Raw genomic sequence first — 24,042 nt, forward strand, 5'->3', positions numbered from 1 at the left:
AGAAGCAAAAGAATAAAGAAGAGCTAGAAGGTATAAGAGAATTAGTGGGGGAACAGGGCAGTTACTAGGGTTCAGAGATTAAATGGTTGAATTTCATCTTGTTATGAATAGACCAGATACACGCTTTTCAAAAATGCTTTATTTTTTTCTGATTAAGAAGATATATATATATATATATGTCATATAATATATATATATATGTCATAAAATATTCAGATACCTGCAGGCACTAAAGATGTGAACAGAAATCTACGTTCAAAGAAGTAGCATAAGTCAGGGTGTTAAAAAGTATCCAGAAAGTCACATATTCCCACCAGCTCGACCCAATTCTATCAAGGGCTACCTCCTCCGTGTTGGGAATCTAAATCTCCTGTTTCTCCTGGCATGGTCCAACCTTTTGAACCTGAGCTTACAACTTAAGAACCCGGCTTAAGGATATCTAAACACAATGCAAATTAATAAACAGTGAGATCATTATCTTTTTACCTCAGTGGTAGCTACCTCCAATTTTACCAAAGGATATCTTTTGTTTTTCAGCACTTTAGCCTGCCAGGGGATGACGTTGTCTAAGCACATTTTCAATGTTTTCTTTTTAACAGTTAATATATTTCCAGGATGCAAGTCCATTTCTTTCTAAAAGGTTCCTAGGACACCCATTGAAAAGTCAAAAGCAATGAGCTCAAAGGGATTGCTATTTTGTTGGAGAAGAACGACACCCTTTGTATTGAAGTGGGGATTGCAGACTGTGGTCACCCTCTGCACAGTGTCTCTTTGTCAAGTAATACATGCCGGAAAAAAAAAAAATAATACAGATGGGAAAATATTGTGCACTGTCAGATCTTGGAAACAGCCAAAGGATTTTTCCTCACCAATGTCTTGTCGATGACTTTCACATTCTGGCACCCTGAGAAAATAATGCATACATTTAATATGACATGAATGCAATAATAATCAGGCAGGTAATCGTTTTCCCAAGGAATGTAAAACTTGACAAATGTAAGGTTTATGATTCAAGGTAGGCTTGCCAAATCTTATGTGGCACGAGACCATTTTTATTACCTAAACAGTCCTTAACACAAAATGACTGGCACATATTTTTATTAACACAAAGAGTATATTCTTTCTGCCACATTTAATAGAGAGTCAGTGGCTGAAAGCTCTCTTTTAGGATATGTCTGCAGCAAATTAAAATGCAGAGTGAGGATTCACAGAATGGCATGCTGCTCACTGAGGCTGTGTCCACACAGGCTCAGCACAGTAGGAGTAGACCATTGATCTCAGGAATTCTATCCATGAGGACAATCTGGGTGACATGGATCACAGAAAAGGAAACTCTCATTTACCTTTGGAAGTTGATCATTGGACTCAATGTCATTCTTTGCATCTCAAGGTCCATTCTGAGTCAGATTCAAAACAGCCACTAGTAATAAGGTGATTTTTTTTATTTTTTTACTTATTTCTTCAGCAAATATTATTTAAGTGCCAGGAACTGCTCTAAACACCGGGGATGCTGAACTGAATACAATAAAGATCCCTGCCTCATGCTTCTTGTATTCTACAGAGCTAAAGATAATATATGATGCAAATAATTTAAAAAGTAAATGAAACGATAGATGGTTTATAGAAGGTGATAGGTGCTGTGGGAGAAGAATGAAATAGTAACAGGGAAAGAAAACTGGAAGCTGAGCAGGTGGGTGGAGGATGGACTGCTATTTTACATAGGGTGGTCAGGATGTTGAGAAAAGGTGATCTAAGTTATGACTTGAAGGACGTGAGGCAGTTAGCCATGTAGACACCCGGGAACAGCATCTGGAAAGATGGAATGGTCACTGCAAAGGCCTTAAGGCTGAAACATGTCTGACATAGGGAACAGCAGGAGGTAAATGTGGCCTGGGCAGAATAAGCAAGGGTGACAGCAGGAGTTGAGGTCAGAGGGGTGACAGAGGTCAAGCTACATAAAGGTCTTGTAGACCATTGTAAGGACTTTGGCATTTACACTGAGTAAATAAACCAAGAGCCATTGGAGGGTCCTTATCAGAACAGTGGCATGATCTGAATTAATGTGTAAAGAGATCACTCTGACTGCTGTGATCAGGGTGGGAGGGTGAGGTAGGCAAGGACAGACAGACAGACAGACCTGCAATATCAAGGGGAGAGAGGGACTGATTAGAAAGAAACACAGAGGAACTGTTGTAATAGCGAGTGAGGTTAGGTTCTGACAACATTTTGCAGATAGAGGTCCTGTGGATGTGAGGGTGTGAGGGAAATGAGGAGTCAAAAATAACTCAAGGTTTTTGAAACAATGGTATTAACATAAACTGAGATCGGAGAGTCTGCAGGTGGAGTAGTTTCAGTAGGAAAAGTTTGTGGTTTCATTTGGGACAGGTAGAGTTTGAGATGCCACTTAGACATCCCAGTGAAGGTGCTGACTAGCCAGTTAGATTTTTTGTTCACGTGTTATGAGATAAGGAAGAGTATAGTGTAGGCTTCACCCTTCAGGTACTCACACTCGCCAACATATCCCTGGTGAGACTGTCAAAGATAGAGGCTTAGTGACTGTTGCTGGCTGTGTACACTGAGCACTTCCTCTGTTCAGAGGATTCCGCACTAGAGATGTAAACATGGAGCCAACTTCAAATTTAATTACAGCCCAAATGAGTCCATCTTCTTCCCCCTCAAGTTTACTTCTGTCCACCAAGGAGCCTGGCCTAAAGCCCATAAGAAGAAAAGAAAGTTGAAAAGGAGAATGGCCAGTCTTACCACTCAGAGCCATGGCCAATCGGAATTCTTCCTTTAGGATCTCAAGGATGTCTTGAACACCTTTCTCTCCCTAAGCAAGTAAAAAGATACAGATCTTTGGGGTAAGTCAGTCTGACTTAATTCATGCATTTATGTCACTGTAGTTCTGTTTTATATATTTATTTCTTCATCCTCCAATTACCTGGGACGCCAAGCCCCAAATGATTGGCCTCCCCACAAACACAGCCTTGGCTCCCAGGGCTAGAGCTTTCAGGACATCGGTGCCTTTCCGAACACCCCCATCCAGGAAGACTTCCACCTTCCCTTCCACAGCCTCCACGATTTCTGGCAAGGCATCAATCTGTACGGAGAAGTGGTCAATAATGTGACGGTATGCATGTTAAATTGTTACCGAACTCAGTCTCCACAGCCATTGACCATCTGACAGGATTTCGCGTTAAAGAAGCGAAGCAGGTTTGGAATCAACACTAAAATTTTTCCCTCCTGAAAGAGTAGGGTGCAAATGTTAGTAAGTAAAAACCAACTAAATTTTCAGTTGAGTGGCTTATTTTTATTTCAAAATTGAACTTTTTTCAATTTTTTTCAAATTTAAAGACCATGATTTAATAAAATATAAGCATAATTTTAATACATGTAATGACCTTTTATAGCTATGCTTTATAAAATGTATAAAAACAAATGAAATATCTTGCTCATGTAAATTATTCTGTATATTATTTACCTGTTGAAAAACAATTGTTAAAATTAATACTTAATTGTCCGTGGAAGCAGTGGTACATAAAAATGCAAGCAGGGCTACTAATGAAAAACCTAGTCTCTGATTTCCTCATCCAATATATTTTGCATCTAGCCATCTATTAGGGAAATCTCCATGAAAATAGTTTTCTTGCTTTATTTTTTGTTTGTTTGTTTATTAATTTATTTTATTATTATTTTCTAATGCTTATTTATTTTTGAGAGAGAAAGAGAGATAGAGTGCAAGTGGGGGAGGTGCACAGAGAGAGGGAGACAGAATCCCAAGCAGGCTCCAGGCTCCGAGCTGTCAGCACAGAGCCCAACATGGGGCTCGAACTCATGAACCGTGAGATCATGACCTGAGCCGAAGTCGGACGCTTAACCAACTGAGCCACCCAGTGCCCTTCTTTGCTTTAAAAGGACCAAGACCACATGCACCTTGAAGGTCCTCGTCTGGATTGGCAATTGATTATGGACTTATATCAGCACCAAAGAACACAAGAGACTCATAGAGGTTGGTCTGGTAGATGGCAATATTGTTCCTGATCCTTCACATCACTCTGAAACCACTCCATTTCCAAGGTAACTTTGCAGTGTTTCCTTCTAAAGGAAACAGAGTGCACTTGCCTGCTCCTTGACATTGGCCTTGGCCTTGCAACTTACTTTGGCCAATAACATGTGAGCAGAGGTGGCAGAGTGCCATTCCTGGACATAGACCTTAAACGACCTCGTACATTTCAACTTTCTCTGGCACATGTGCCACTTGCCATGAGAGGAGAACCTCCTGGGCAATGCTTTCCCTTTCCTGGGGCCCCAGAATAGATATTCAGGAATTCAGGAAGCAAAGCTAGCCCAGCTAAGCCCAGCTGGACATGAAATTTGGAGCACAGCCACCTAACCAGTACCAAGTCCAGATCAGCAGCCTGCCCCCGCCCCCTTCCAGTTGACACAAAGTTTCATGGGAATAAATGACTGCAGATTTAAGTCGCTGAGTCTGGAATCTGTTGTCTCGTAGTATTATGTGGTAATAGCTAATACAGTTGGCTAATAGCCAATATAATTAGTAGCTAATAGCTGATACAGTTGTCTATTTTTATGTAAATCTTTGCACTTGAGAATGCAAACAATTCACAAGGTGACCTGTAGGCCAAAATCTGTACAAATAACCCACATTTATTCCAAAATATTTAAGTATAAAATTAAGCCCAATCCACATCTAAAATGTATGCTGAAGAAGCTACCATGTGTTCGAGTGCAGTTTTCCTAGACATAATTGTACTAAAATCACTCAAAGGCTTTCCCACTTTCCCCCGAAATTTTAGAGGCTAAACTTAAATAGAGTTTTATGTAAAGGGCTGAAGACCAAACCCGGCTACACATTTGGAGGAAGTGAAGGCAACTTTTGGCATGCAGCCCCTAAGTGTTTGGCAGGTAATGTGATTTTCCCCTTTTCCTTTTGGCTTTTCTGCCTTGCCAAACATGCTTTGGATCCATTTACATATGCCCCTTTACCTATACATAGTCCTCCTTTTACAGTCAGGCAAGTTACATCAACATATAAATGCTACAATTTCCAAGAGATGATGCAAGCTATAATTAAGCGTATTTCCCCATTTGAAACCAAAACCAAAGAAAAATATTAGCTAGCTTGGGTTCAATACACATTTTCAAAGTCACGCAAATCAAGTCTGTTTACGTTATTTCCAATGCCCAACCTGGCCTAAAAGGAAACTAATAAGGATACTTAAAATGTGAATTCTGGGCTGTATAACGGAACCCAGATTGGTGTTTTGTGTGTCTGTGGACAAGGATGTTCTATCCACTGCTGAGTTTTTCTGTCTTCCCCCTTTTTTCTTTCAGTAGCTACAGTTCTGCTGGGTATATATTTCAGAGAATAATTCTGATCAGAGGGGATTAAGTAAATAAATACAGTAGACAAATCCACTATTTTATGACTGTTATGTTTCCTTTTTTCAGCTTATTACACATCTCAGAGACCATTCATTTTGGCTTTTCTTTCCTTAGTGGTTCTTTAGACAACTAATTGTGGGCTCACCTCTGGTGGGATTAATCTAAGGGAAAATGTGGTAAAATCCCAATATACTTGCTAACTCATCCATCCATTCACTGGCTTACTAAACACTTTATTGAGGACCAGCTTTATTCAAACCAATATGCAGACGGTCTAAGGGAGCCAAAAAGAATCCCACAGGGTTGTGACTCGCAATGAAACTTTTTCCCATTCTTGCCGACGTCACGCTTTTCCGGGATGTTCCCTGTCCCACAAAACTTCTACTCACAGGGAGCTCTCACCTTTCTATCTTCCCACAGCATCCATCAATATACTCCTGATGGCTGACATTTGGGGCATGGAACCCTTTAAAGGTCTCCAACCAAAGCAATTGAACACAGACAAAGCATATAAAATCAGAGCTGATTTAGTTAAAAACAAAAGAGCCAGAGTTCACATTACTGTCTGGAAATATTCCTCTGACCCTTTACCCCACTCCACTCATCATACATCATACCAGGAAGCCCTGGGTGGGGTTTCTACTAAGCATGTTTAGGAAATCACTGGTTCCTATAGGCTTAACTATTTACTATAGCAAGAATGCCTGCAATTATTTTCCTCCCTAACTTCATTTCCTTGCAATGTGACATTTCTACTCCTCCCATCATGGGGGGGGGCGGTGGGCATGGGGATAGGAGAGTCTATTTTCCCATCCCTTGCATCTGAATTATCCTTGTGACCTACTTTTACCGATGGAATGTAGAGAGAATAGAATAGAGAGAAGCTACAATGTGCCTATTCTAAGCTTCAGTCTGAAGAGGCCTTACATGTCTGCAATTACCCTCTAGGAAACCTGCCATCTTGTGAGAACCAACCTACCTAATGTGAGACAATGCAGAGCTGTCCCTACTGAGGCCACCCCACCCCAGCCTGTCCTAGTCAACCCAGCAGCTGACCACGTGCATATGAGTGAGCCCAGCCGAGACCAGAAAAACCTCCTAGCCAATCTCAGCCCAAATTTCCAACTCACAAAATTGTGACATGAAGGAACAGCTATTGAATTTTGGCCAGTAACTTTCCAAGTGGTTTGTTACACGGCAAAGGCTAACTGATACATCAGCGTATCTCAAAGGTAGAATTACATGGATCCCTTTAAAAAAAAAAAAAAATCTTGGATCTCATAGAACATGCTCAAGGACTCAATTTTGGAAACACTTGACTTAACAACCCAAATATTATTTTATGAAAATTTTTTGTAGATGAACATTTTCACAAGAAAAGAGTGTCATATATATATATATATATATGTATATATATATATATATATATGTATGCGGAGCCCAACTCAGGGCTTGATCTCCCAGCTGTGAGATCAAGACCTGAGCTGAAATCAAGTGTTGAACTCTCAACCAACTGAGCCACATAGGCGACCCAAGAATATTTTTAAGCTTAAGGTAGTTTAGGTCCAGTTAGCATCAAAACAAAAATGAAAAATTGAAAAAAATGCTTCTAGAATTCAAAGACTCCAGAGAATTGTTCTTGGACCCCAGTTTGAGATATTCCAGTACAATGGGTTTTGAAAATTGATTTGATGCTGTCATTTTGATCTCTAATTACTTCAAGAGGAAGAGCAATCTTTTTTTTTCTTTTTTTTTTTTTTTTTTGAGTGAGCTCTACAGCCAATGTATGGCTTGAATTAATGACTGCAAGATCAAGAGTCACATTGTCTATCAACTGAGCCAGCCAGGTGCCCCTCTTCAAGAGTGATGTTGGCCACATTATTACCTTGAGTGTAAGGACATTGGCCTAAACTTAATTTGTAACTATTTGCTCTTCATCTCAAAACCTACACACTGAGGGAAAAACATCTTCAGTGTAAGCTGAATCTAATCTCACATTTCTCTCACCACCATGGGCCTTAAATTTGCTCTAAAGTATGAGGCAAAAGTCAAGCAAGCATCTCCTCTCTTGCACACAGCATGTGAAGGGGAGTGTCATTGTTTTTTTTTAAAGTCTCAGAGACCACAGCTCAAAAAGCCCTTTTAGATAAATTTCCATATCCCCTCAGCCAGAGGGAAATAAACCACACCATTTAGATATTTTCCCCTTAAAATCTAGTTAGATTTGATTTCAGTAGATTTAGATTTTATTTTTAGAAAACAAACTTAATTTGGCCTGCACACTAAGTCTATGTCTTCATACACAAGAGAGGCATAAATCTGCAAAAGAGCCTTGAGCTGTGACCAGCTTCTCCTGCCTGCCCAGAGGGGGTCTTCATTCTCCACCTCCCTTTCCCTGCAGGCAACATTTAAGAAGACTGGTCTCTATAAGTAAAGCTGAATTAGAAAGGACTGAAAACTTCCAGTTTTGTGATTTGATTCTTGACTCTGTGATCCTACAGTGTGCAAAGATGAGTTCATTCCTACCATTGATGCTTTAGGAAAAATGGAGTACAAACATGGACGACATCCAGTATTCCCCTGTCATCATTTAGTCTGTCCCAAGACCCACACAACTAGTCTATGGACTTATCTAAATCTACCTGATAGTTCAGTGAAGAGTAATCCATTACTACTTAACTAAATTATTTCTCCTGCTGTACTTCCAGTTGTTTGAGTAAATTCACTGGTCATCCTAATTAAAGCCATCCGTATAATAACCATGACTGAGTGATTCTGATAACAGGGGTCAAATGCTTTTGGCCCTCTTGGGGCTAACTGCTCTCCTTCACAGTTTTAACTCAGTCCCACAGCTTTCAAGCCAATTTGGTTTACTTTATTTATTTATTTATTTGAGAAAGAGGGCACAAGTGAGTAATGGGCAGAGAAAGAGGGAGGGAGAATTCCATGAGGGACAGAGAGAGATAGAGGGAGAGAGAGAAGTGGGGCTCACCCAAAGCGGGGCTCGTGTTCACCCAAACAGGGTTCGTTTTCTTCTGAAGTGGGGTTCAAACTCAGGAATCCGTGAGATCATGACCTGAGCCAAAGTCAGATGCTTAACAACTGAACCACCCCAGGCTCCCTGGTTTACTTTATGTCTACATTCTGGATTCTGATTTGCCTGGCACAGTTTGTACAGTGTATTAAAAAAATCATAGATGCATACTGGAATCTCGTGGGTAGCTTTAAAAAATACTGGTGCCTATGCCCCCCTGTCCCCAGATATTCTGATAAATTGATGTATTATGCAGCTTGTGCATCAGGAGTCTTTGAAGTTCCCCAGGTGATTTTAATATGCAGCCAAGGTCATGCACAGCTCAAGCAAAGTAGCCCATTTGCAGCTGACCTCCTCTCACCTGGGCTGTAGAATTTCTATTCCTTTCCCCACCCACCCAGCCTCTCTCTGTAGCTGTTCAACTCCCACAGTCACAGGAAATTTCAGTCTTTCCTTCCTCCTGACCTCTTATACCAGTGATCTCAAACTCCACCCAAGTCTTTTATAATTACAATGGATCTGTTAGCTCCTCTTAACTCTCAAGACATAACCATTTCTCTTATACTCTAATTTACATTATATCTCTCAGTGTACCTATGAATACAAGGATAATCCCTGCCCACAAATGACTTATTTTTTAATGATGACTTTTAAAAGTTTACAAATAACTGTACTGGACTAATTAATGATCAAATTTAGGTAGTTCTATGCCACTACACTTAAAATCAAAGATCTCATATATTCACACATATTTTACCTTGAGTATTCACACACACACAATACACAGGGTAGAGGTAAATACAGAGATACCCCAAACTGTGATAGAAATGAAAACTCCAAAGGGAAATCTCAGCATTTGCTGAAACTCACGGTGGCTGGCACCCCATCAAGTTGTCGAGCCCCGTGATTCGACACCAAGATCCCATCCAAACCATGTTTAACTGCCTCCCTGGCATCATCACCTAGAAAGAGAAAGACAGCCATTGTATATGAAAAGGCAATTTAACAGAAGACATGGGTTTAGAAATTGAAAGGTCCCAGTCAAAGGGAGGCTGACCTCATACCTTGCTCAGAATCTTTAGCATAGGAATACACCAAGGGTTAGGTCTAGAATAGTAATGATAGTTTCCTTGACCAAAGTGTTAGCATTGACAACAGTTTAATGATGGCATGAAATTTTCAGTAGATAGCAAATTGATATGCAGTCAAAATTTATTTAGTCTCACAAGGAAGTACTCCTACTAAGCATTTTTATTATTATTAATGAGATAATACCATTTAGTGTTTAGCAGAATTACCCCTTTGCAATTTGCATAGCATAAAAGAGTACATCAGTGGAAAGCACCTTAAGTGTAACAGGAAAGGAACAAATATATTCCAAAAACATTCTTTAATACAAAGTTATGTCTTCAATAATTATCTTAAGTTGTATTGTTCTATAATTAAATGTATTTCACCCATTGAAGTATATGAAAATGTACAAAAATTAAAATTATATGCTATGTCTCTAATCATGCTTCAAAATATATCAACTTCTGAAAATATAGTTTTAAAATAGATTAACATTCTCTCAAATCAATTCCCAGCACACTTTTTATATTTTATATTTCAAACTATTGTTTTCAGCATGCTCACAATAAAAACACATTTGCTAACAGAATCAGGCAAATGACACTGATACTCAAATTTAACACTCAGAAATAGTTGGCCTAAGATTGTAGTGAAAAGCATATTTAGGAAATGTAACCAAATGGATACCAAACATTGTATACATTCATAAATCCAGCAATGGAGATCAAGGGCAGACCTGACCAAGAATAATGAAAAAAGATTCATAAGAGAATCTGTAATTCTGACCTTTTTTAAACTGTATGCTAAACCATCATTTTCGAACCTGTGTTTTATTGAGTGCTAGTTTTTAAGTATATCCATTTAACTAAATGATGCTAGTATTATTTCTCTTCTAAAACTACATGTACATGAAAATGTTAAACTCATGGTTCATGGACTGAATGTTGGAATCCCTCCAAAGTCTGTATGTTGAAACCTTAACCTCCAGCGTGATAGTATCTAGAGATGGTGCTTTTGGAAAGTGATTAAAGTTAGATGAGTTCATGAGAGTGGGGCTTTCATGAGGGTATTGGTGCCCTTATAAGAAAAGATCAGAGAACTTACTTGCCCACCCAATCTCCACTCATAACAATGAACACGTCATGTGAGCGCACAGCGCAACTTGACTGTTAACTAGGGGCTACTGGACTGTGAGCTCCTTAAGTGAAAGAGCCGAGAACAGCATCATGTCATATTGTCAATGTTTTCCACCCATAGGTTGTTCCAGCCATTCATCCATTTCTTTAGAAAGGATGGAGCTACCACGTCAAGTGGCCCATTGTTGCACAAGCGATGAGGGAGGACAGGATGGCTGGCTTCTGTAAGAGCTTCACAAGCAGAACTCTCATGAATCTCCTGGCTTTCTTCTCCACTTCTCATCTTCCATCTCTGTCACACTTGCAGACTAGACCCTGGGTGCCTCTCAGACAATCATTACAGAATCTCCTGTCTCCTCCAGGGCTTCCTCTGGGCCTATCATGAGGGGGAGTTTTCTTTGCATTTCCTCCTATAAACACGTTCCCTTACATTTTGTGTCTCTCATAAATCTCTTGAAGTTTCTCTGTTGTGTGTGTCCCTTATCTTTCATTCCTCTGCTGTCATAAGACTTATGCAGTTTTGTATGTCTCTACTTTATTTTCAGTGGCTTAATGGGTTTGATGAGAGGGTACATATCTACTCAGTCCATTATTTGGAACCAGAAACCCAATATATTATCATTTAAACTCTGTTTGGGTAAATGGTTCTTTAAAAATATGGCCTTAATACAATGTAAAGTGTATGTGGAATTGGGGAGGTTTGCTTTGGTTATCCAATTGTGTGCATACCAAACATCAAAAGTAAAAAAAAAAAAAAAATCAAAATACATGTAATTACAACCTATGTTCTCAGAAACTGAATATTATCAGTAAACCAATCCTATACAATATGAAAAAAAAATGATTAACTTCTTAGGGTTAGTAGTTAGACCACCTGAATTTGAATTTGGATCTGCTACTTGCCTGCTACATAAGTGGCAAGCTTCTTAACCTCTCTGTGCATCAGCGTTCCTAAGTCATAAAATAGGGATAGTAATTCACATAAGATTGGCTTGTGAATTAAAGTAGTTGAATGAGTGTTTAGAAAGTGCCTGACACATGTTGAGCACTCAGATAAATATTAACTGTTACTATTAATTTCATCTGATGGTGCAGGAAGTATAAACTCAGATGAGTAAGTGGAGGAAAATTCGTTTGCTGGATGCCTTTGGCAAGTCTGATTGAGTTTTGTTTATAACAATAAATTTTCATCCTGGTCAGGATTATAATTATAAAGAGCCTTTCATTTGAAGTAAGCACTGCTTAAGTAACAGTTTGTTATCTCCTATCATTTCAAGTGGTTTTCCAGGTTCTTCTAGGCAGTGCTGGGAATGTAGGGGGAAATGATAGAATGGCTTACTCAGAAGATAAGATCCTGAGTATCTGGAGAAGCAAAGTAAGAAGAATTTATGACCAGATATGAACCCCTTTCATTAACTGCTTATGAAGCCTTGTCCAAAGTTTCACATTTTATTTTAATCCAGAGAGAAAAACAATGTTGCCTTAATAGGAGGGTGAAAATGTTCTGGCTTTGCAAAAAGTTCATGAATTTTTGGTATTTTCATTAATCCTTAACGTTTACTGCTATGGCATTCCACGTATGTTAATTTGCCAGTTAATACATTAATTGATTGACAAATGCAATAGTCAATGGGGAATAGCACTGTTTGCTATCTTCTTGATATATTATTTTTATATTTAATTAAGTACTCAAGATTTACCCTCAATCCCATGGAATTTTTGACTCAGGACTCGGCTATCTCATAGGAATTTAGTAACTAAATCCTAGTTGCATGGCAGCAGTTTTGAGCACAACCTAGAAACTCTGAATAGCTTTGAGAGTGTTGTAAAAAAATGTGTATAGGAAAAGAGCTAGTTACAGTTTTGAGAAACAAAAAAGCCACTATGGAAATATCACAGAAGAGTTTAATTTTTTTTTTAATTTTAAAACTACTCTGAAAAGCATTATGCCTTTGCTCATAAAGCCATTTGTTTATTAGCATGAGTTTTGGTGAAGACCAAATCCTGTCTCAAATACATGTTTAGAGTTTGTGTTGAAGTTTTCCAAGGGCAGAGTTTAACCACAGCAAGAGATTACATCTTGCACTTCAATTTGCGTTCATTAAGATGCAATTCTTAAAATGGTGGTAAGGGGGGGAATTTTCACTGAGATCTTTCCAGCATATGTGAATTCATGCTCCCGCAAACATCATCTATACCTTTTTCATCAAAAGAAAACAAAAGAGGATGGGTGATGCTCAGTCTATCCATGTGACTTCTGGAAGAAGATCTGTGAAACAGAATTGGATTTCCCAGAACTGCCCCCTTCACCCGCCCCCATCAAGATTGAGCTTTTGCACTACTTGATGCAGTTGTTGTCATGGAGACAATTCTTGTTTGTTAAATAAATGAAACAAATAGTCACAGAGAAACTAGACAATGTAAACTGTACATTTGTAAATAAGCTATTTCCTTTCAAATGCCAAATGCTCCATCTCTCTTTCTCTTCCTTTTTGAGGTCTCTCTAATTATATAGACTCATAGTTTTCACTGAGGATTTTAGCCAATAAACATATGGGCTATCTACTATGTGTAAAACATTATGAAATATGTGGAAAGAAATGATATGATTCACATGGATGAGAATAAAAGAGAAGTGACGGTGAGGGTGGTGGTCCTAGGTAAGATGACCACAAAAGGAAGTTCTAGAAGCCAGAGTATTTTTCAACATAACACATGATAGTAAAGTCTAATTAAATAGACACACATCATATCCTAGAGGACAGAGTTGGAGAAAATGATATATATTGGGAATCCTAAATTGAAAAGCTTGTTTAAAATGTAAATAACCTCATTCTTATATATGTTCTCTATTAGACAAATATGGGACTATACTAAGACTTCATTCTTCTTTGTGTTTTAAGCCCTTTGCCCTGGGCCACACTTGTGATGAGAATGAATTAAATACTTGGAACTACATTAATTTTCTAATTCAATTCCACCTTCTCAGTTTCCTGAGGTCAGCCACAATCATCTCTTGCCCAGGCAACAAGTTTCTTAAGTGTCCCCCTCACCACAATTTTGCCACCTCCATCCATCAGGTCCATGAAACAATGCTGGATTTTTCTAAGATACTAATCTGATGAGGTTGCTTCCCTGATTAAGAATCTCAGTGGTTCTCAAATATGTTTTATAAATTGTTACTCAGAACTGCTTTATTTTGCTATTATTTCAGTCTGAGTCTTTTGATATTGTGGCAAAACTCAAACATTATCTGTCATTCTAAAATGAAACTCCCTAACCTGCTTTTATAAGTGTCCATGCCCTATTTGAAACCGCACCCTAATACCGCATAGATTTCTATCTCAGCACTTGTAACATCTTATTGCCCCCAAATTCTTGTTTTTATGTCTGTCTCCTACAAGAATGGGCTCTCCTCTTGGCCAAAGACCTCAAATTACTATCATTTTTAACTTCAGCACACAATAATCATGATGCATATTTACAAAATGAATGCCTTCGTGAGTGAGTAACTGAATAGATGCATGAATGAATGGGGCAGAACCTTTGGGTTAATATTCTATAGTACCTACAGTTGAATGTAGGTATAGGAAGTAGTGCTAACAATCATGGATGACAACACCTATGCCAGTTAAGTAAGTGAAACTGTTGTTTAAAGATGTCTATAACACTAGGAAGTATTCTTTGAAGTGGAATCCACAGAAATTTTGAACTAGTACAATGATCAACAGGAAAGAATGTAACAATATTTTTGAAAAGCACAAATGAAGATAGGTCTGGATTCAAATGTATTTCCACTATTTAAAAGCTTTGCTGGACCCATTCTTTTACTTTTATTAACTTTATTTCTGCACACTTAAGATTAAATAAAGCCAAGGGCAGGTCTACAGCTTTATAAATAGGGGCCATGTGACTCACATATTCAAGTAAATCTGATGAAAATGTTTTGATTAGAAGTTGTTGAAAAAAAAAAAAAAGAAGTTGTTGTTGACCCTGAGATAAGTTAATAGAATATCTCATCTCAGAGCCACTTACTTAAACATTCACATTTAAATAATAAGGTTTTGGCAGTTTTCTATATAATTAACTAAAAAAAATGTTTTCAAAGGCAGGAAAACATTTCTGTGGGAGAATACATTTATACTTATACTCCAAATTATCCAAGTCATTGGTACTTCCCTGTGGGATTTGAATACATGTGGATACTGGAGAAGCAGTCAGTTTTCTTAATAATCATGGCTTGATATTTGAGGATTTTAATGTTGTAGTCAACCATTCTTCATGTGGGATTCACCACACTCAAAAATCAGTCCTAGTCATTGGTACTTGCAAGGAACAGAGAAAAATAGAAAAGGCTCTTGAAAGAGGTCTGGCTGTCATAATATCATCCTTGGGTTTCTTCTTGGTCTAGAAGCAGCTTGTTGTAGCTTTTAGCCAAAACAATGAACTCAAGACGTTTTGCCTAGACCTTGTCAAGCTCCATGATTTAGTGATGGCTCCAAGATAAGGCAACAGAAACCCAACACTTTAAAAAAGGTTAACTTCTTACTTCATGAGAGACAAAGTCTTCAGTGTATTACCTAAGAATGAGGAAATATTTACTCACAAACATCAATATGGAGAATTGAGAGATGGAATGTCTCCTTAGATATCCACATTAATTTTTCCTGGTTATTTTCTCTTAAAAATATCATGATCATATCTACAAAGAATCATGAGAACAGTATGAGAAAAACACAAACCTCTCAAAATGCCTTTTGCAACGATTGGCAGTGATGTCAGCCCCCTCAGCCATTTAATATCCTCCCAGCTGATGGATGGGTCTATTGCTTTAGATACGTATGTAGCAAGTCCACTGTTGTCTCCAAAATTTTCCTTTGGAGAAAATGCTAAATCATTGGTTTCAAAATTTTTCATTCTGAAATAAAGATACATAAAATGAGAATTTCCCAGAGTTAGAGATAATTTTACAAAGACTCATTCAATGAAAAATGAAATGTCAGCCTTTCAAATCAATTAGATGTTCTTCAACCATCTATAGGTTGCTTGCATGCATATTTCCCATGTTTTGAGGTAAGATTCCAGACTAAGTGTGACAAACATTATAGACTCTTTCTCCTGCCCTCCTATTATGTTGTTGGTGGCGATGGTGGACACAGGGAGTGGTGGGAAGTGTTTCCCAGCATGTGGGTTCTCAGCTCTTGCCTTTTCCTCCTCCATTTAGTTGTTTCCTCCGAGGCTGTCTGCCTACCGACTCAAACTTACCAATCTTTCAGACAATCCTGGCAGGGCATGAGCTTTCCAATTACCAAGATCTTCATTTCTTTGCCTGTGGTACAACCACTAATTTATGTGCCAATTTGATTGGGCTAAAGGATACCTAGATAGCTGGTAAAATGTTATTTCTGGGTGTGTCTGTGTGGATGTTTCTGGGTGAGATTAGCACTTAAATCAGTAGACTGAGCAAAGATGATAACTCTCATCTCATCGATGTGGGTGGGCATCATCCAATCTGTTCAGGTCCTGAATACAACAAAAAAGTGGAAGAAGGACAAATGTGTTCTCTGTGCTTGAGCTGGAACATCCATCATCTCCTACCCTTGGACGTTGAAACATCTGGTTGTCAAGCCTTCAGATTTGGACCAGAACTTACACTATCATCCCCTGATTCTTGGGCCTTTAGATTCACATTGGGACTTACACCATTGGCTCCCCTGGTTCTCAGGTCTTCTGGTTTGGACTGGAAGTATACCAGTCTATGAGCCTCCAGCTCATAGACAGCAGATTGTGGGACTTTTCAGACTCCATAATAATGTGAGTGGATCCCTCATAATGTGTGTGTGTGTGTGTGTGTGTGTGTGTGTGTGTGTCTGTCCTACTGATTTTGCTTCTCTGGAGAATCTAATACATGTGACTTTCTCCTGCTCCTGAAGCCCTAGTAACCGCACACACACAGGAGATCTGAAGTGTCAGGAATGTTGGCATATAAATACCCCAGCTCCTTCACCCCTAAGCAGGCTAAACCTGAGATAGGTTCTACATATCCCAGAATTTCCAATCAGGATTGAGCTTCAGTTGCCTGCAGTTGGAGTTGTCTTGGTAACAGGCCCTTTGTTCATTGCCTCCTTTCCCTGACACCACTTCCCCACTCAGTATTCACTTCATCTTCCAAAGAAACTATTTGCATTTAAATCACTGGCTCACAGTCTCCTCCTAGGGGAACCCAAATTGACACACAACCTCACTGAGTTGCTGCCTCTCCCTGTGTCTAATTTTATTGAACCAATTTAGACCAGGATTTCTCTGACATACTTGTAAGACTCTGCTACTGGCTCATTCTATACCTGAAGTCTTTTCTCTTGGCTTAATATCCTGATATCCTGACTACAGTTTGGCAGTTCCCTAAACCAGAGACAAAGTTTTTTCTGCCTGTACCTTTGATCACTAACTGGGTAGATGACCATCTGGATATACAATGGCATCACCCCCTGTGACTTAGCTGCCAACAGACCCAAATCCAATTGCAAACTTCATCTCTCCGAAAGGGTATCTTTGAATGATGACAGTGACCTGGATTCACCTTGTTTTTCTGCACATTATAAATTACCTTGCTAGTCAATCTCCAATTTGGATAAAATACAGCTGTATATTATTCTCTGGCTTAGTCATAACATTTTCTTTCTTTCTGCTAGTTCTGCCATTGAACATACAAAGGATTTTGGAGCAATGACTCTAACAATTTTTATATAAACCTAAAAGTACATAGGCACACTATTTTTAATTTTTTCAAAAGAATCATAAGACTTCTTTTAAAACAAACTAGGCTTAATGTTTTTAGTATACTTTCAGCTAAAATAGCTCCTTGTGTGGCTCGAGTGGCATACATTCTCATAAGGACATGAACATTCATATCCCACCTAACTCTATTCAAGCCATTGGCGACATTTTCTCAATAAGGATTGAACAGCTTGTCCTATAGACCATTGACTCAGTTGACGATTAAGGATCATAGAAAATTTCAACTTCATGAGAGTCTTACTGGTACCCATCTATTTGTTGAGATTTGGTTTGGATTTTAGCTGAAATACCTAGCTAGGCATTTCTTTTTATCAAACCATTTAGGGTTGTACATTTTATCACAGCCTTTGGTATTCTGTGCTCATCTTCATTTGAATTAAGCTAAGCTTTTGGTCTATAAACATACCCTTATTATGAAGACCTGTTCCAGAATATTACCTAGAAATGGTATTAAGTGATATTAAATTCCGAACTTTTAAATAATATTGTTAATAAGAAAAAGGTTAGGTCTGTCTGTTCCACAGCAAGACCAGGGGGGAAAAGAAGAAAAACATCTGTATGTATATATACTCTGCATAGCACCCCACCCCCATCCCAAACAAGCTACAGTGTTTCAGCAGAGGCGGGGTGGAAGGGTGAAATGGATAGGAAAAAACAGAAACATGGATAAAATTATATAAATAACTGTTGTTATTCTTGGATGGTGAAATGCAGATCAACACTTGAATGAATGTTGCCTTACAGAAATTTCAGTGCACAATGAAGCCTTGTTGTTACTCTAAAACGTTGTTCAAAGCCAGAAGCCAAGAAAAAGTTTTCAGATATCTTGACAGAGACCCACGATGGAGTGTTTTACCAGTGCTTCTGAAGGAAACCTCCGTGAATACTATTTTTATTTGAATTATGACATATACACAAGAAACACTTAAAGTGGCTGCTGATAACCAAAGTGTTCCATTTCTCAAGGAAGGAGAGGAGCAACGTCAAAGTAATAACACAATTACTTGGGACTTAATTCTCCAAATCCCATCCTGTTTAGATGACCCAAAAGCAAAGGAAAGAACTGGCTTTGTAAGAAACTCATTGTGCCTTGAATGCCTGAGAATATTATTTACTGTAAGTACTGATGGTGTGACATTAAAGACAAAGCTTTGTGTCTCCATGGTGGGAAACAAAATATAAAACAATAACCAGTAGAGCCCATGATATCTACACAATATGAAAGGGAGAGAGATTCATAATACATATAGAAATTTGTGCATAGGCCACTAGCTTTTAATGCTGGTTAGGAAAACATTTATATTGAGAACATAACCCTGCTAATTTCTTCCTCATTGTTCTGGGCAGTTAGAAGAAATGTTCAGGGCATGGATTTTAAGTTTGAGCTCAAATTCTTGTTCAATGTCTTAGTAGTCATGTTTCATTGGGTAAATCTCATGTAATCTAGTACATTTTCATTGATGGATTCAACATTACGTACTGAGCACCTGCTATATGTTTTAGATGTTTAGGAGATACCAGTAGGTAAGACAACCAAAAATACCTGGCCACGTAGGGTTGACATTCTAGCAAGGGGAGACAGAAAACAAACAACAAACGTAATCGATAAGTAATTTATGGAGTATGTTAGAACATAAGAGCTATGTAAAATTTAAAAAAAAAAAAGGTAAAGCAGAATAAGAGGGATGTGAGCTGGTAGAGGTTTAACTGAAAGTTTAGATATCATAATCAGACTTGGCCTCGCTGAGAAGGTACCTGGTAGAGGAAATCAGCAGAGCATTGTTATTGTATTTGTTTCCTGTTGCCGCTATAGCAAATGACTGCAAACCTTTAAAATGACACAGATGAGGATTTTAAAATAACACAGACTTATTATACTACATTTATGGAGGTCAGAAGTCCAAAATGTATCTCACTGGACTAAACTCAAGGTGTTGATAAGGCTGTTTTCCTTCCAGAGGTCCTAGAGAAAAATCTTTTCCTTTCCTTTTCCAGCTTGTAAACACCTACATGCCCTGACTTCTGATGATACCCTTCCAATTTCTGCTTCTATCATCATATCTCCTCTGACTTTTGACACTCCTGCTTCCCTAAGGACACTTTTAATTACATTAAGCCTACTGGAATAATCTAGGATAATCTTCCCATCTCAAGGTCCTTAACTTAATCACAAGCACAAAATCCATTTTGCCATGTAACTTAACATATTCACAGGTTCCAGGGATTAGGACATGAATGTCTTTGGGAGGTTATTATTTTGTTTAACACAGTTACATTTTGAATATTTTCCTAACCAAAGAATTTAGAGGCTGTTGGCCCTGTATCAAGTTCTCCTTTGCAAATCTTTCTCTCCCCTTAACCCCACCCAGGATTCCCAAACGTACTGTATCTCCATTCTGATTTCTACTGTTTGTTTTTATTTGGGTTTTCCACTAGAAAGACATGTAGATCCATCCTTGATGTCAAAGTGTAAAAGAAGTGAGGAAGTTAGTTGTGCATGGATTTGAGGAAAGACATATAAGATGGAGAGAGGAGTCATTTCTGAGGCTGTAAGGCACCAACCAGCAAGCCTGGCATGTTGAAAGAACAGTAGGCAAGCCCGTACAGCTGGGAAGAGTGAATGGGGGTGAGGGTGCCAGGTGATAAGGGAAAAGAGATAACGGGGTCCTGCTCCTGGGAAGCCCTGCAGGCCACTTTTATCATGACAGACATGGGAAGATAATGGCAATCTGATCTTCTTCCCTGTGATATCTTCTGGCTGGTGTGATTAATAAGTCCTTTTAGGGCTATAGGGCTATAATCAAATCACCAAAAGAATAGGTGTCATGATTTACCTTGATCTTAGTCAATGGCTGGAAATTTCTTTTCTTTTCTTTCAAGTGCCTTGGTGCTGCACTAAAGAGCCAAATCTTTACTCAGGGTAAATGAACCATCTCCAGGGGGTAGAGAGAGGAAAAGGCCCCTGCCTCAAAGCCTGAGCAATCAATCTAGTGAACTGGCCCCATTCTTTGTTTCTTCCAAGGGCAGATGAGACTTCCCCTTATTCTCCCTCAGTTTCAGGAAGCTCCATGCCATTCATAATACACACGTACATGTGTTTTGCATATAGACCAAGCAGAGACTACCAAACTCCTGAACTCTGGCTGGTCTCAGATGCCAAGAGTCGGGATCCTCCCCCACCCTGTTTACCCTTCCCCCTCTCCTCCCCAGCAGAGGAAGTAGCTAGGGCTGGAAGGAGCCACTGCTTTACAGACTCATTCTTCTCTGGATTTCCTGCCTCCCCCGCCTGCCAAACCTCACTTCTGAAAAGCCCGGCTTCACCTTCTATGAGTCAGGTCAGTTGCGGAAAAAAACCTGATTTCATATCAGGCTGTAACAGATGAGCTTTTTGGTTGTATGTGGCCTCAGGCGGAAGCCTGGGCCTCCCATTAGTGCGCTCTGCCTTCGACTGCTGAATGTGAGCTGCTGAGGAGCGGACCAGAGAGCGCTGGCCTGCCCCGAAGCCCAGGAGAACAAACAAGGCCAGTGTGCACTCCAGGGGTCCGGGGCACCAGGCTGTGGGGTGTTTCCTGTGTTCCCTGTAACCTGGATGTGTTGCTCATTATTTGATCATCTTCAGATGGGAGATGTGACAAGCTGGGGAGTCGTGGCCACTCCTGAGCACATGGACAGCTGAAAAGGGCCTTTGTCTCTTGGTCCTTCTAGTCATCTGGGCAGGAGCCCAGGAGCAAAGGACAAGGGGGAGAAAGCAAATGAACCCTCCTGCTCCTGACAGAGTGGCCCTGGCACCGAAGAAGCAAGCGATATCAGCCAGAATTAATTAACAAGTGTATACAGTAGGGTGTATAACACCCTAATGTATTATTTATTATTGTTGTTGTCAGTAGAAGTCGTTGTGAGGGGAGGAGAAAAAGGAATACCAAATTCTCTTTCAAATGGCCAAAGGGAAAATAACGTAGAATGTTTCCTGTCAGAAGCCTGAATAGCGGGAAACTAATTATTTTAGAAAGTCTAATAAATAAGGTAATCAAAATAGAGAAGTAAGGTGAATACAGATTTCATATTAGGGAAATTTGAAGCCATCTACTTCTGATGGATTTGGCAAGAAGTGGGAATATGTCAGGACTTTTGTTTTTGTTTCTGTTCTCTTAGAAAGACAGAGTGTTTGGGTAACCCAGTGTCTGGGATACACGGAACAGGTTTATTGACAGCTCTGTCAAGGAGAGTACTTTCTCTTTCTGTCATTGGGTTATTGAAGGTACCACATACACAGACAATATCCTAAATCTGCCTAGAAGTAACACAGAGATAGCACCACACAGTTAATTTACATATCGTTCAATGATGGCAAAATTTTATGCATGGTAGTTTATACTCAAATAGATATAAGACACAGCAGAGCTACATAATAGTTCTGTGACACTCAGATAAGACTATACATGGACTTACGTGGTGGTTGAGATACATGTTACTCTATACCATATATGGAATTCCTACCTTTAACAATCTTCTTGTCCTTATATGGAATGCTGATTTGATTTAGAATCTTTTGGATTTGGATCTTTTAGAAGTGTTCACTTCATATACAGACAGAGTAAGCAATGGCCCATTGTAAAATGAGGTCTAGGATCCTGGGAAGGAATCCTTTATCTTTTCACATACTCTGATGGATGGATGCCTTGAAATCCCATCATCAAAATGTCCTCCATTAAAATGAATATTTTGATTCCTTTTCAGATAGCTTTATCCCTAAAAGCTATCAGTCACATATTGATATGAAAAACCTAAGAGCAGATTTTGGCAGGAACTAGGGTAAGGAAAAAAACAAAGGGGAAAAAAGGCCTCCAGGTTAAAGAGATGAGGGTTCTTTCTCAATAAACTCCAGGAGTTCCTAGCTTTGACACAATATAAATCTAGTCTTAAAATATTACAGGGAAAAGGACAATTCCTTGCTAACAGATAGGCTAAATGACCTGATAAAACCATCACAGTTTAATTTTACATTACTAGATAAATTGGTTTTGCCTAGATGAGTGAGTGAGTGAATGAATGAATGAATCTTGACCCATTGATGAACCACAATGAAAGAGGAACATTGCTGAATAGAGTAGGAGATAGTGAATCAAACATGTGGTTTCTTTTGTCTCCATTCTTTTAGCTATTTAGTCTTAATAGACATGGGAAAAAGCTTTCTTTTTATCTTAATAGACATGGGAAAAAACCTTTGGAGCTGGTACATGACAAAAATGAAGAGACTTAGAAGATCAGTTCAGGAGCCGAGGTGATCAGAGACCCATGGTTACCTGAGTTGAGGTGGCAGCTTGAACCTATTACGCACATCGTCAAAGCGGTTCCCGAGGTAAGGAGTGTCCACTGTCAGAAATATGGCCTTGTAGCCCCTTTGTTCTGCCCGCTGCACTAGCTGCTTGGTGACCTCACGGTCCTTGTAGATGTACAGTTGCAGCCAGCGGAGTGCCTCGGGACTGGCCTCTGCCACTTCTTCAATTGAGGAAGTGGACCAGGAACTCAGCATCATCCCGGTTCCCAGTGACCTGCAGGCTGAGGAAGAAAGAAGATAAAGGCAAGCCCAGCATTCTTCCTCACTCCAAAGCCTTCAGGCTGTGGCTCAAGGTGGTGGAAACATCTACAAGAGCAATTTGGCAATAAGAAGTCAATTCTTTAAATGATTAGAAATATGCTTTCCTTTCTACACTCCGAATTGATCTTGAAGAGAAAAATGAGTCAAATAGCCAAAGATGTACTATGGGTAGGGATGAAAAAACTTGGAACAACCTGAATCTCCAACCTTAGGGGATTGGATACACTGCAGTACATATATAAAATGAAAGGTACACACCCATTAAAGGCAATATGTTTGTGGTGTTTAATTTTGTGTGTCAACTTGGCTAAGTGATGGTTTCCAGAATTTGCTCAAATACATCTGGTTGTTGCTGTGAAGGTATGTTTTAAGGAGACTAACGTTCAAATAGGTAGATTTTAAGTAAGGTACATTACTCTCCATAAGGTGAATAGGGATCATCCAATCAATTGAAGGCTTTCCCTGAGGATTCTGTTAGCAGACTGCCTTCAGACCCAAACTGCAACATGAACTCTTCTCTAGGTCTCTCTCCAACCTGACAGCTTACCCTTTAGGTTTTAGACTTGCCAGGGTCCACAAATAAATCCCCCTACCTTTGCCTCTCTTTCTATGTACATATTCTGTTTCTATTACAGTTATAAAAGAATAACATTATTTGTGGATACAGAAAGTATTTCAAGATATATTTTTGAAAAGTCTACAAAATGACACATATAATTCCACATTTGTACCAGTGTGATTATTGGTTTATAAACCTAAACAAACTAATTGTTAATGAGAGGTTGGAGAGTTTAATTTTTTTCTTCATTTTTAACTTTTTAACTTTTATCTTCAAACATTTTGTTAAGGGTGCATTCTCCCGTTTATGTTGTACTTTTTAATATTATAAAATATGTATGCTAGACATCCCAAGTACATAGCAGCTCCCTCACAACCTTTTGAGCAAGATATCAAGAAACGAGCACAGTGAAAGTGAAAAATAAGTAATAAATTAGATA

At 39.0% G+C, this 24,042-nt stretch overlaps 1 protein-coding gene across 1 annotated transcript in view; it reads right to left on the minus strand.

Annotated features, from left to right (window-relative positions):
* Nucleotides 1-225: 225 nt before the first annotated feature.
* The window catches only part of HAO1 (hydroxyacid oxidase 1), a 46,545-nt gene continuing 22,728 nt past the window's right edge, over nt 226-24,042 (minus strand). The window contains exons 3-8 of the mRNA XM_047069541.1: nt 22,749-23,004; nt 15,390-15,565; nt 9,311-9,402; nt 2,942-3,100; nt 2,761-2,830; nt 226-904 (exon numbers count right to left, since the gene is read on the minus strand). Coding sequence (XP_046925497.1) covers nt 834-904; nt 2,761-2,830; nt 2,942-3,100; nt 9,311-9,402; nt 15,390-15,565; nt 22,749-23,004 — 824 coding nt within the window. The 3' untranslated portion in view covers nt 226-833. The remainder of the gene's footprint in view (nt 905-2,760; nt 2,831-2,941; nt 3,101-9,310; nt 9,403-15,389; nt 15,566-22,748; nt 23,005-24,042) is intronic.

This window comes from Lynx rufus, unplaced genomic scaffold, assembly GCF_022079265.1.
Source record: "Lynx rufus isolate CCGP_SWC_20201006 ecotype Redwood Valley unplaced genomic scaffold, mLynRuf1.p SCAF_8, whole genome shotgun sequence".
Classification (NCBI taxonomy): Eukaryota; Metazoa; Chordata; class Mammalia; order Carnivora; family Felidae; genus Lynx; species Lynx rufus.